The following is a 13,801-nucleotide window of genomic DNA, read 5'->3' on the forward strand; positions in this document are numbered from 1 at the left end:
GAAATCCCCCAAGCCGGTTCTCCAACCAGGAACGTTGCCCTCTGGTCTTGCCATTTCTCCTCTTTCCTTTTGTACCATGGGACAGAACCTAGGTAAGCATAAATTGTTAAAAGGCTTAAAACTTCTCTCAAGGCACAAGGAACACAGGTTTAAAAAAAAATGATTTAACAAAGAGTAAAAAGGAACTAATTGCCATAGTAAAAGATATTTTAAAAACACAAACAATTGAGATTACTTCAAGTTCTTTTTGATTTTATCAGGAGGATTTGTTCTCTGTGAGTGTGTGTGTGTGTGTGTGTGTTTATGTGTGCTCATTGTGCTTGCTAGTCGTGTCATGTTTGTGACTGTAACTAAAGAGATGAGATAGACGGAGGTGACATTCCTTTCTCTTCTAGAAAACCATTCAAGGAAATCAAAGACCTAAGCATAGAAATTACAAAGGAAAAGTTAAATGTCTTTTACAGGAGTAAATTTGCCAGATATTTGTTCTAGATCAAGTTCACCTTACATAAAGGATTATTAAAAACAACAAAACTTCCTCCAAAGAGGTAACTTATAATTTGCCAGATATTTTAAACAAGATTGTAATGTCCTGTTACTTAAAAGGAGGAGGCAACTGACCTGACTTCTGAGCCGGCGTACCTCAAGATAACAACACAATTTGCCTTAGCTACTCCTAATAAAATCATTTCCAAGTGTGTTATTTGTATTATTGATAGAAAATTGTATTAAGACTGCTTTCTTTTTAGTAATAGGATTAATCAATGGGGTGTAATATTTTAATAGCCTTATAAGAAAGATAATCACTTCTTGGCCTTTTGGCTAAGATCAAATGTAGTATCTGTTCTTATCAGTTTAATATCTGATATATACTCTATCTGAGGACAATATATTAAATGGCTTTTTGTAGCTCGGAGCTGGAATAGGAGTTTGCTCCGTCCACTCCATGCATCGACCTGGTATTGCAGTACTTCCAGGAATGGTGCACCCCCTCGGGCGATTAACAACAAAAAAAAAAGAAAAAAAAGAAACGATAATTAATTATCGGGTGAAATGAATTAATTAAAGGAACTGGAAAAGAATTTTTCAATGTTGAGACATAGAATGCTCATTAAAAATGCTTTTTCCGTGGTACTGAGAATGTTAAAGTATTTGGATAAAGATGTGCGTATGTAGGAAAGAATTTTCAGGCTAAACCTAAACGCCATGCCTAATGTTAGAGATTCTTCAACTGTTTACAGACTCTTAAGGATACTCAAAAAGTTTTATATTGGGACAAGATCTTAATCTAAATTCATCTTATATTAGACACAGGTGATGCCTATGTTAGGTGGGTCACAGAGTCATAAGTACAGATGTAATTGGAAGTTTAACCAAGTTAAACATACACAAGAGTCTATCGCCTTGTGTTTTCCAAATGGGTAAATTTGCTATGTAAAAACAAACAACTTCGGAATAGAAAAAAAAAATGTCAGTATGCTTATCTCTCTTCTCTGTAATTTCATTTTGCTCTTGCTTTCCAACATATGCTACTTAAATTCATGGAAAGCTGGACTCTGGAAAAAAAAAAAAGTAGATGGAACCCCCTTTATCTCAAACCCTATGGAAGTTTAAGCCATGTGTCCCCCAGACTCTGACTAGAGACAAAAATGACCAATTGTCTCTGACAAGGAAAAAGAAATGCAGCATATAACTGGTTCTCTTTAATTCATCTCTTACAAACACCTAAGGTCACATCTGTTAGATAAAGTTTCTTACTAGACAAAATGTTAAATAGATAAACTGAGTACTATGATAAGGCCTCACTCATTAACAGGTCACTGATGCTAATTTGTTATGATTTAAGGGTTACAAGACTGGCTTTAAGACTCTCTCAGTAAAGTAAATTAGGTTCCTCTTTTCATCAAGGTTTTAACTATTCTAAAGATAAAGACTCACATAGAAATAGTTAATTTCCAAAGGTGAAGTACTGATACCTAAAGACATTGTGACTTTACAGATAGCTTCTGTCTTATTTATGCTAATTGTATTAATTGGTCATAATTAGGTTTAATTGCTTAGGTTTAAGTGATTTAATTTCAGTATTAATAACTTTCATCTTCCTGGGATATGTTGGAATAACTTACTTAAGTTTTATCAAACTTAAGTCATGGGTAAAATATAAAATTGTTTTATGTTAATAAAAATTTCTGTGGTACATAAAAATCAATAGCTATCAAGTTTAAGCCAAAATCATTGGTTGTCAAATAATATTTTTCTTTCAAAAACTTTATCAAGGGTTATATTAATATTTATCTAGCTGTTTTGGCTCAGAAAAGACCAAATTCTACTCTGTTGTATGTAAAGTAACTATCTCAATTTTGGCACCATGATAACATTTTGTTAGATTTGGTTAACTTACATTCAAAACTTCTAGCTATACAGAACAGTCATCTTGATTTTGATGCTACTAAGGCTGCTACTGATTTATTAACCACAATTAAACACAAGTCTGTGTTGCCTGGTTGGGGCTCTCCAAGTTCCTGGATAGGCAGCTTTACAGCTGTGGGAGTTTGCCTTCTGCTTCTCTTAGGCCTATTGCCTTTTTTCTTCCAGTGTTTAATGAAGTCTATTGTAAATGTTCACACAGAGGATGGAGCTATACACTATAGGACATGTCCCTGGCTCTCTCAGACTTTATCCTAGTTCTCCCTGAATTTTGTCCACTGATGGCCAGAGATGGATAAGAAAAAAGAAGGAGAATCTAAAACAGAGAAACCTGCTGGGTCAAAAAACACTGAGGATAAGGTAATCTCCATTGTGATAGGCTGAGCAAACAATGGAACTTTAAAACTTTTAAAATGATAGGTTCATCTTAACAGGTGGTCAGAGGCCAGAGGCCCCCCACAGTGGAGTGTTTCTGAATTGCCCTTAAAATGGAGATTGCTTCAGGACCTTAAAAAAATTAATAAGGCCATAGTACCTATGGGAGCCATACAATCAGGCCTCCCCACTCCAGTAACAATTCCTGCAGGATATTGTAAAATCATTATTGACCTAAAGGGTTACTTTTTCCCTTATACCCTGAGAATTGTCAGCATTTTACATTTAATTTACCTGTGGTAAATTTTAGAGGCCCTAAATGTAGTGCAGGCTACAATTCTGAGCCAAAGGGTCACTTTTATCTCTTATAAAAAGCCTCTTCTCCTGGTCATTTGTGCCACTAAATTTATATCCACCAGGGTGTTCTGGCAGGAGGGGCCTCTCTTCTGGGTACATTTACCCTCCAAAAGTTAAAAACGGGGGATTTATATCCCATAAAATGCTCTCCAAGAAATATCCTTCATCATGCCTTGTTTGTCCTAAACTTTTTAACCCTTGATACTCAGGGAAATTCAGCTGCTGATCGCCTTTTGGCACACAAATACAAAAAATACTTTGCTAAAGCCATGTGGAAAGATCCTTTAACTTTAAAATGGAATGGCCCAGACCCAGTACTCATTTGGGGCCAAGGATCAGTATGCTTGTTTGACACCAAAGAAAATGCTGCGAAATGGTTGCCAGAGAGACTTGTAAAACAAGCTGATGATCCTCCAGTGACATCTCACATATCTAGGGCAAAAACACTTCCCTGAGAGAATCTCCTTTTTTTCCCTAACAGGACAAAGCTGGAAGGACCTCTACTTATCTTAATCCTCTCACTCACAATTGGACCCATTATTATAATTAAAATCATGTCTTTTATATGTCAACAGATTAAAGCCATTAAGGTGCAGTCTTTACAGGTCCAATATCACTGACTGGAGCGGGCGGATCGAGGCGTTGCCACTAAAGACCTGCAGCTGCCACTCTCCCTTTATCTTACATTCTGTACTTATTTACTATACTGCTGTCCTCAACACATCTGTTATCGCTGCGGTCTACTGGTCTTGGCCAAATAGCTACCCCTCCTACAGGAGCTGCATAGGATTCGGACCTATGCATATCAACACACAATAAAGTGAGTGTGATATGGACACCAACGTGGATGCGAGGCAAAGCACCACAGGGGAAGGTCCTTATCTGACCACCTCTGGATTCCCTGAGAGGTATACCTGGCTTGCATGGAGGTTGGTACCATAACTGTTATCACTAAGGCCGCGCCTCGCTCTCCGGCCACATAGGCCCTGCCCCCCCAAAAGGTACAAAGGGACAAAGATTGTGGGAAAAAGACATCCCACGGGAGGAGTCAGGTCCCTACTTCCCCAGTTGGTTAATGCCCACAGCTGCAAAGTGGGCCTTCCCTCTTTTTGTATAAAAGAAGGGAGATGTTGGGAGCTATGAACCAAACCACAGCCATGTTAATAGAGACTGCCATATAGCAAGTTAAACTTTCTACTTCCTCACCTAATACTCAACTACCATAAACAAAGACTGACATATAGCAAGTTAAGTTTCTACTGCCTCACCTAATATTCAACTACCAGAAACAATGGGATCGTACACCTAGCCAAACATTCCCCCATCCTGCCGGTAGCTAATGAAGAAACAAAGGCATTGCGATTTAACCAGTAACTCTGTGATCTTTGCCTTGATCACATCCCCTTCCTCCTACAACTCCTTGCCCTGACCACGTCCCCTTCCCCCTACAACCCTATATAAGCCTACATGTAAGAATAAACTCTTGAGGCTGTGACAAATGCCTAGCATGGTCTCCTTCCTGTGTCTGTTTGTCTTTCACTCAGGTTAGCTTATCCTTGAGTCCTTGTTCAACTCCCCGCTGGCTGGGGCATAATACAGCTTTAGGTCAGGCATGGTGATGCCTCCAGGGTTATTTTCTTTTTCTGAGGATACACTTGGCTATCCGATGCATTATACCTTTCCAAATGAATTTTGAGATCATGTTTTTCTATTGCTGTGAAGAGCAATGTTGGGATGTTAATTGGAATTGCATTAAATCTGTTTATTGCCTTTGGTAGAATTGGCATTTTCACAATGTTACTTATGCTTATCCAAGACCATGACAGGCCTTTTCATTTTCTCAGGTCCTCCTCAATTTGTTTTTTGAGTGTTTTTATGTTTTCATTGTAAAGATCTTTCACTTCCTCAGTTAAAGTTATTCCAATATATTTCATTTTTTGTGTGTGCTTTTGAAAATGGGACAATGTCCCTTATTTCTTTCTCTATATCTTTGTCATATACATATAGAAGGACTACTGATTTTTTTCCATTGATTTTGTATCATGCTGCTTTGCTAAAGCAGTTAATCACCTTCAAAAATTTTGGGATGGAGTTTCTCAGGTCTCTTATATATAGAAAGATTTCATCTGCCTATAGAGCAAACTTAACTTCTTCCATTCCAAACGTATCCCTTTTATTTCTTTCTCCTTATTGCTTGAGGTAGGACTTCCAGTACTATATTGAAGAGCAGAGGTGAGAGTGGACAACCCTGTCCTGTTTCTGATTTCAATGGGAATTCATCCAATCCCTTCCACAAAGAATTATCTTTTTGCGTTAGGAAGTTTTATGTATAGCCTATATTATGTTAAGATATGAACCGATCATGACAATTCTCTCCAATGTTCTGATCATGAAGTGATGTTGTATTTTGTCAAAGGCCTTTTCTGCATCTATCAAAATGATCATGTGGTTCTGTGTTTAACCTTGTTTATGTGGTGCATTTTATGACCAGAAAATAGGAGGGCGGGGTGGGAGGGGAGGGTAGTGTGGAGGTGGGGTACACTAAACTGGATCCAGATGGCAATGGTACCATAAAATTGTACATCCTAAAAGACAGACTAAATGTTTGAAATTTCATCAAGTCATTAGAGGGAAGACCTGAATCACAAGGCCCTCAGGAGGGTATGATGATAACTAACCTTAATCTTCTCCCCCGCACCACTCTCTCTCTCTCTGTTTCCCTCTTTTCTCTCTTCTCACTATATCTTTTATATAACCTATATTTTTCTTCCTTCCTTTCCTTGGCTCTGGCCTGTAACTCCCACTACCTGCATTGGCTAACATCCACAATGAGCTGTTGATCAGAGAGACCTACAAGGTGTCCCAAAAGAAGACATATTTCTGTCAGAACAATAGATGACACACCATAGAGTAGTGCTAATAACCTACTGCTGAAGACACCAATGCTGTTGGTATGGACAACATGGAATGACTTGGTTGGAATCTGGAAGAGAGTCAGTCCCCAGACGGTTAGCTCACCTAGTGCCAGAAGGTGGTACATGAGTACAGGGGTATGTGACTAACAACTGTCCAAGCAACATGTGGTCTTAGCTACTCAGCATCAAACAACTTGACATGATGCTCACACAATTGCCATAGTGGTACACAGCCATGGTGGGTAACCAACTATTCATGATTTGTCTAACTGATCAACTCAATGGAACAGAACCCAAACCTGGAGCTAGGAAGCAAGTCAGAATCATATAAAAAAGTGCCTGCTTTACATTATCAAGCTCCTATCAATTGTGGGCTACAGAGGGCCTACACCTATTAAATTCTCTCTAAAATAACAATGGTTACCCCATTTATCTGGTGCTGACTTCACTGTCTGTTGGAGAATTTCCTTCTCCTGAGGAGAGATTCAGCCCATTGTACCTCAATAGGGCCCAAGCAAAAACCAAGAAAAATTGGGAAAATGATCAAGAGTGCTGCTTTCTTGGTGGAAAAGAATTATAGAAGAGCGATCACAACATATGTAAAACATAGAACCAATATGTTAGTGAAGGCAAGAGAAAAGTTGATGACATTGTTTGTTATAGGGAAACAGGAAATATTATTCAGAACCCAACATCATGGCTACATAGAGTCTGCATTGAAAGTAGGATGTTATTCGTAGGGCCAGAGAGATGGCTTAGCAGAAAGCATTCTGGCCTGCAAAACTTGATGACCCTGGTTCAACTACCCAGTACTTATGTAAAATCACATGCACAAAGTAGTGCATGTGTCTGGAGTTTGTTTCCAGCTACTATACTTTATGGTATACTCATTCTCATATTCTCTCTCTCTCTGCTTAGATATAAATAAATTTTTAAAAATAAAAATAAAAAATCATTCTTTTTCTTAAGTGTATTTTTGTAGTAAATTACATTTGTCAATTTCCTTATTTTGAACAAACCCTGCTGCCCTGACAATAAACCTACTTGGTCAAAGTGCATGAAAATCTTGATGGGTACTTCAAAGGGGCAGAAAGATTGTTACAGCCACAAGTTGGGACATTTTGCACAGAGATATTGCCTCTCCAACATAAGTGCATGCTGCCCATATAGGCATGACTCACAATACCTGTGGGATTGACCTGCATCCCCAATGAGGAAGTACTCCTCAGAAAAGGGACAGGTAGGAGGGAAATTTGGTACCAATGTGTGATGTTTACATACAAAATATGTCCATATCTAACAATTTAAAAAAGAAAGAGAGCATGAGTGTGAGAAAGGAAGACCGAAAGAAAGACAAAGATTTGGGGTGCAATGGTCTCTAGCCACTGCAGTCGAATTCCATACACATGTTCCACCTTGTGCACATGTGTAAATTACTCATGTGTCTCTTTAGGCATCTGACTTATGAGGGATGTAGTAAGTCAAGCATGGGTCTTTCAGCTTTGCAGGTAAGCATCTTAATTGATAAGCCATCTCTTCTGCAGTAGAAATCATAGGAATTACCTCATGTAAGCAATGTTATTATATAATTCTAATACACTACAAAAATATTTTATTCTTTTAAGAAAAACAAAGGATCAGGCAAATATATAAGGTAAGTTAAGTGAATGAAATACAGCTTCGTTAGGCTGAGGAGATTGCTCAGCAGTTAAGGCACAGGCATGCAAAACCTAACCAACTCAGTTAAATGACCTATTACACAGGAATGACAGATGGACAAAGTGGTACATGTATCTTGTGTTTGCTTTCAGTAGCTAGAGGGTCAGGTGAACATGTTTTCTCTGTGTCTCTTATGAATAAATAAATAATTTTTTAAAAGCCTTGTTTATATCACCATAATATGATGGTCTTTATTAGTTGCCATCACAACTATAGAAAGAACTTCCTTAATTGTCAATAGGAACATGGAATACAAGTATGGTTCATCTCTGAGACACTTTTTATGCAGCGTGCCATGACAAAGAAGGCAATGCTACCACTAATCTGATACTTTGCATCGTTTTCAAGATATGGATTAATATGTGAAATGCCCGACCAATCAGTATGCCAGCATAGAGAAAAATCAGTGTCTCTAAAAACTATGAAGTTTCTGACTTATGAAGATGCCTTGGGAACGGCTCTACTTGTATAGCCCTGTGCTTCTCTACACTTACTGCTCTTGTACTTGGGACTTTTGTGAAGCACCAAGACACACCGATTGTGAAGGCCAATAATCAAACAAACAACTACATGCTGCTCAGCTTTCTCAAGGACTGCTTTTTTGGTCCATTAGTCTTCATTGGACATCGCAACATGGCCAAGTGCATCCTGAGGCAGATCACATTTGCAGTTCTATTCACTGTGGCTGTGTCCACTCTTTTCACCAAAACCATTACTGTGGTTCTGGCCTTCAGGGTAAGTTTTCCAGGAAAAGAGATGATGGGGCTGCTGGTATCAAGAGCATCTACCTTCATCATTCACATCTGTACCTTGTTTCAACTTGTTCTTTGTGGAATCTGGGTAGGAACATACACTCCCTTTGTAAAAGTAAACAATGCACCACATGCTTGAAATATGCCCATGATTCTCCAAATTTCATTGGTATCAGTGTGACATCTCCACTTTCACTTTTAGGCATGTTACTTTGAGAATTCTTTTTGTTTGGTTGATTGGTACATTTGACCACAGGAATATCAATCTTGTTCAATTTCTCAAAGAATCGGCTCTTTGTTTCATAAAATTTTAATTCTTACTTTCATTTCCAATTCATTGTTTCTACTGTGACCTTAATAATTTATTTCTATCTCATTCTTGGACTGTTATTGTATTTTCAGCATCTTTAAATGGGTATTTAAATTATTTATTTGAAATCTCCGTTTTTGTAATATGGGCATTTAATTGTATAAATGGGAAGTAATGTTTTACCTGATTGAAAAATAATGATTTAAATTACTTTCACAATTACAAAGAAATTAAGCATTGGACCTAATAAACAAGTTGCAGACATATACAATGTGTTAGTTTATATGTAATCTCCCAAATTCAGACTGAGTCCTTTAGCATTTTATGGGTCAGTTGAACTATGTGTTTGCTCCAGTTTGATAAGAGAAGTTTTTCAGATCTGATGGGCTCACTTTTGTATGATACTGAATGTTTCTAGAATGAGTTCTCAATACGCTTCTTACTTCTGTATATTAACAATTCTCACTATGACATACCCTGAATTTTTTTCTGTTTTGGCTCATGTGCATTTGCTATTTATTATACCTTTTGTACCTAGATAGTATCTTCTCCCTTTGAAAGAGGAAAATTCCTTCTACATATTTTTCAATGCCTTCAATATCTTTAGTCAAGGGTTCCTTTCTTTCTAAGCCTATATTTTGTACACTTGTCCTTTCTGTTGTGTTGCAGATACCCGTGATTTCCTTTATAAGTTTTGACCATATTAATTTTGACAGAAGCATTAATTCTTTGTCTTTGTCTTCATCTGCTAATATTCTTTCCTTCATAGGATTCAATCTATTGGAGAGGATTTCCAGCTTTTAATTTGACTTATTATGTTTTTTCTTTCCAGAAACATTGCAGTTTGATTTTTCATTGGTATATTTCTATTTATAAACTTCCATTAAAATATCCTATTATGATATTTTGATTCTCTTGGTTGTTTCTTTTGAAAGGCTAAATTTAAATTTTCAAATATTTAATTAGATGTCAAAACCACAAGTGAGGAAGAAAATATTTTTCACTAAATAATGCTATGACAACTGTGTAGCCATTTACAGCCTAATAACATTAAATTGATTTTACTCTACCCATATAAATCCAAGTGCACAAATTGGAACATACAACTGAAATTTGTTTGAAGTGGCAGGAGGTACTGGGGCACCCTTTTTCTCTCTCTCTGTCTGTCACTCTCTCTCTTTCTCTCTCTGTCTCTCTCTCTCTTTTCTCACTGTTTGTCTCCCCTTACAAATATATAAATAAAATTCTTTAGAAACATTCTATGCAAGAGATGAGATACCTGCCAATAAGTTGTGGCTCACTGAGGCAACATAGGCCGCCAACACATTATATGCTATGGCAGTTGTCTTGTTTGCATACCTAACATAAGTTGTACATCTTCATTTTTATTTCTTACATATAAATCTCCAAAGCTGTAAAAAAATCTGTAAAATCTACACCTCTACAGAATATCCCATCCAAATGTGGCACAATACCCATTTTATCAGCAGCATATGGAACAGTCCCTAATCATGTAGAGAAGGCAGTGAGTTTGTTTCACAGTTTAAGCACATTTATTCTATGCTCACATGTTTGTTGCTAGTACTTCTATGCTGTGACGACAGCAGCACATCCTTAGTGGAATGAAAGGCAGAATGTGCCGCCACATAGTACAGAGGGAGAGGAGCAGTTTGTGAGACAGTATCCCATGCAATAACATAGTTAAATATCATTTACTAATGACAGCAGATCACCTCACTTAATGTACAATCTCCAAGAAGATCATGTCCTGGAGACAAAACGTTCAGCCTATAAGAATTACTGAAGAGTTAGTTACTAAACTCTGTTTTAAGAAACGGGCTGATTTCTGTAACTCTTTGCGTAGACTGACTAATACATCAATGAGGCAAAACCCTATTTACTGGAGAATACTTTCATATTACACAATATGTTTTCCTTCATTTCATTACACATAGAATTGAAAATACTGGATCTTGTCTTTGCATATAGCTCATAAACTAACATTGGTTTGTATGGGTTTTTAAAAATTAATTGTTTATTTTACATACTTATGCAAATGTGAGTAATTAGTTTATTCATGTCTAAATGAAAACAATTCTTGAAATCATCATATCTATAATTTAAAAAAAATGGAAGATTAACAGTTACATATAACCCATATTTTGCAGTATTATATTTGTATAAATTCATATTTTAGAATAGTCAATATTTTCACAATGGATAAATGTTTGAATCATTTGTGTAATTTCTTTACAAGAATGGGATAGAACACACACTAAAAACAATCAAAAATAAAACTCCTGGTGAGCTATTCCCTTGGTCACTATGATTTAAACTTCTCTACATATTACATTCAGAATTCCATGGTCCAGATAGATGTTCGGGCTTGATATAAGATCAGGTTTCATGGACACAAAGGCTGATATATTCATTCAGGAAAGACAAGAAATATTCAGCAAAAACATGATAGGGCAATCATCTTAGTTGTACCAGGAAGCACATATTGGATCATTCCTATGCCTCACTGTCTTTCATGTTGATCATGAACAACATTTTCACTGTCACCAACGTTTTGCTGACATTCTTTTGTATATTCCCTACCACAGAACATCAAATGGATAGTGATTTAAACCATAACTATTGTGTTTCAATTTTCCAGGGGATGAACTATTTGCTCCTATGCATGGATTAACCTTAATGCATATTGAAAACATCTTTAGGTAAGGCCTCTGCTACTTTCAAAGGGAGCTATTCTTTTACTCCTCATCAAACCCCCATGTATCTCTGAATAGTCTTTGAACACTCAAATACAACGTTTTAAGACATTCTCAAAGACATTTGCTCTATCCAGCAAACTATAGTAGGTTTCTTTGAAACAATCTGAAGAAGGTATCAGATACATTTCAATTTATCCAGAGTAATGGGAGCAAAATACACAGTACATTAGTAATGCTTTGTTCTAAGTGTTTTATTTACTAATTGGAGAGAGATGTGAGAAAATGATTATTCTTGTTACTGCAAACCATCTCCAGAGGCATATGACAGTGTGTGAAATTGGCTTATCATAGGAGTTGGTAAATGGAACCTGGCATGACAGCTGTACATGGAAGCTGATAAACAATGTTGGAATGTAAGAGCAAAAGGAAGGGTAGGACTCCTTACAACGTGCTCCTTCCAGACATAAAATGGCCTGGGTACCCATGACCTCATAGTGCCTGACACTACCTACACAAGACCATCATAAGAGGAGGAAAAGATCATGACATCAAAATAACAGGGATAGTGATTGAGGTGAAGAGGGGATATGACGGAGAATGGAATTTCAAAGGGAAAAGTGGGGGGGAGAGCATAGAGGGTATTACCATGGGATATATTTATAATCATGGAAAATGTTAATAAAAATTGAGAAAATAAACATTGTTAGAGACCAAATAAGACTTGTACACATTAACAAATATCTAACCCTCCTTTAAATATTTAGTGATTACAATAGTGCAAGGGTTTCTACAAGATATAATTTAAGTTAAGACATATGAGGTAAAATTTAAAAATCAATTGGTTGTACAATATGTTTTTTCTTCACCCTCTTTAGATTATTTTTACTGGGTCTTATCAAAAGGATGTAACACTTGGGGAAAAAGATGCAACTTATCAATCCTGTACTGGAGGCCAAGATAGAGAAGACTTCCACTATCACCATGGCTATCCCCTTGGTGCTGTGATAGACAGGAAGGAAAGTGACCCACACACTGCAGAACACCAGCATGCTGAAGGTCAGAAATTTGGCTTCATTGAATTCATCAGGCAGGTTTCTGGCCAGGAAAGCCACAGTAAAGCTCCCTATAGCCAGAGATCCCAGGTATCCCAGGACACAGTAGAAGGCAGTGTCTGAGCCTTTGTTGCACACAATGATGATGTACCCATGTTCCGAGTGTTCATCAGTGTCAACAAAGGGAGGGGATGTTCCCATCCAGATGCCACAGAGAGCAAGTTGGATCAAGGTACAGATGGGAATGATGAAGTTAGGTGCTCCTGATACCAGCAGTCCCCTCAACTTTTGTCCTGGAGCAGTGGCCCTGAAGGCCAGAACCACAGTGATTGTTTTGGCCAAAACAGTTGACACAGCCACAGTGAAGAGAAGTACAAATGTGATCTGCTGCAGGATACACTTGGCTGCGTTGGGGTGTCCAATGAAGAGTAATGGGCAGAGGAAACAGAACTTGAGGGAAATGAGCAGGATGTAGCTGTTTGTTCGATTATTGGCCTTCACAATTGGTGTGTTTTTGTGCTTCACAAAAACCCCAAGTACAACAGCAGTGAGTGTAGAGAAGCAAAGCGCTATACAAGCCAGAGCTATCACCAAGGCATCTTCATAAGCCAGAAACTTCATAGTTTTTTGGAGACAGTGATTTTTCTCTAGGCTAGCATATTGGTTGATTGGGCACTTCACACATTGATCCATATCTGGCAGACAATGCAAAATAATCATCAGATTAGTGGCAGTATTTACTTCTTTGTTACAACATTCTTGTATTCTATTTCCTATTTACAATTAAGGTAGTTCTCTTTATACCCATGATGGCAAGTAATAAAGACCATCATATGAGGTGAGATAAACAAACCTTTTTTTAAAAAAATACTTTATTTATTTGCTCATAGGCAGATGGTGACAGAAAAATCCAGAGAGAATGGGTGCGCATGAACCTCTAGCCACTGTAAACAAGCACCACATACATGTACCACTTTGTACATCTGTCTTTCTCTGCGTAATGGGGAAGTGAACTGAGGTGGTTAGACTTAGCATGTCCTTGCTTTAACTGGTGTGCCATCTCCTCAGCCTAACAATGCTGTATTTTATTCACTTATCTTACCTTATATATTCTCTTGACCATTTGTTTTTCTTAAAAGAATAAAATAATTTTGTTGAAGTGTACTAGAATTATATA

General features: G+C 37.3%; 1 protein-coding gene and 1 non-coding gene across 2 annotated transcripts in view; one reads left to right on the top strand and one right to left on the bottom strand.

Annotated features, from left to right (window-relative positions):
• Positions 1-802: 802 nt before the first annotated feature.
• Positions 803-993, top strand: LOC123457430. Its single transcript, XR_006635014.1, has one exon. It is a non-coding gene; the product is annotated as a U2 spliceosomal RNA (small nuclear RNA).
• An 11,406-nt stretch (positions 994-12,399) lies between these two features.
• Positions 12,400-13,801, bottom strand: part of LOC123457427 (vomeronasal type-2 receptor 116-like) — a 30,009-nt gene continuing 28,607 nt past the window's right edge. Inside the window, exon 5 of the mRNA XM_045141345.1 lies at positions 12,400-13,319. Coding sequence (XP_044997280.1) covers positions 12,400-13,319 — 920 coding nt within the window. The remainder of the gene's footprint in view (positions 13,320-13,801) is intronic.

This window comes from Jaculus jaculus, unplaced genomic scaffold, assembly GCF_020740685.1.
Source record: "Jaculus jaculus isolate mJacJac1 unplaced genomic scaffold, mJacJac1.mat.Y.cur mat_scaffold_46_1_974171_arrow_ctg1, whole genome shotgun sequence".
Lineage (NCBI taxonomy): Eukaryota > Metazoa > Chordata > Mammalia > Rodentia > Dipodidae > Jaculus > Jaculus jaculus.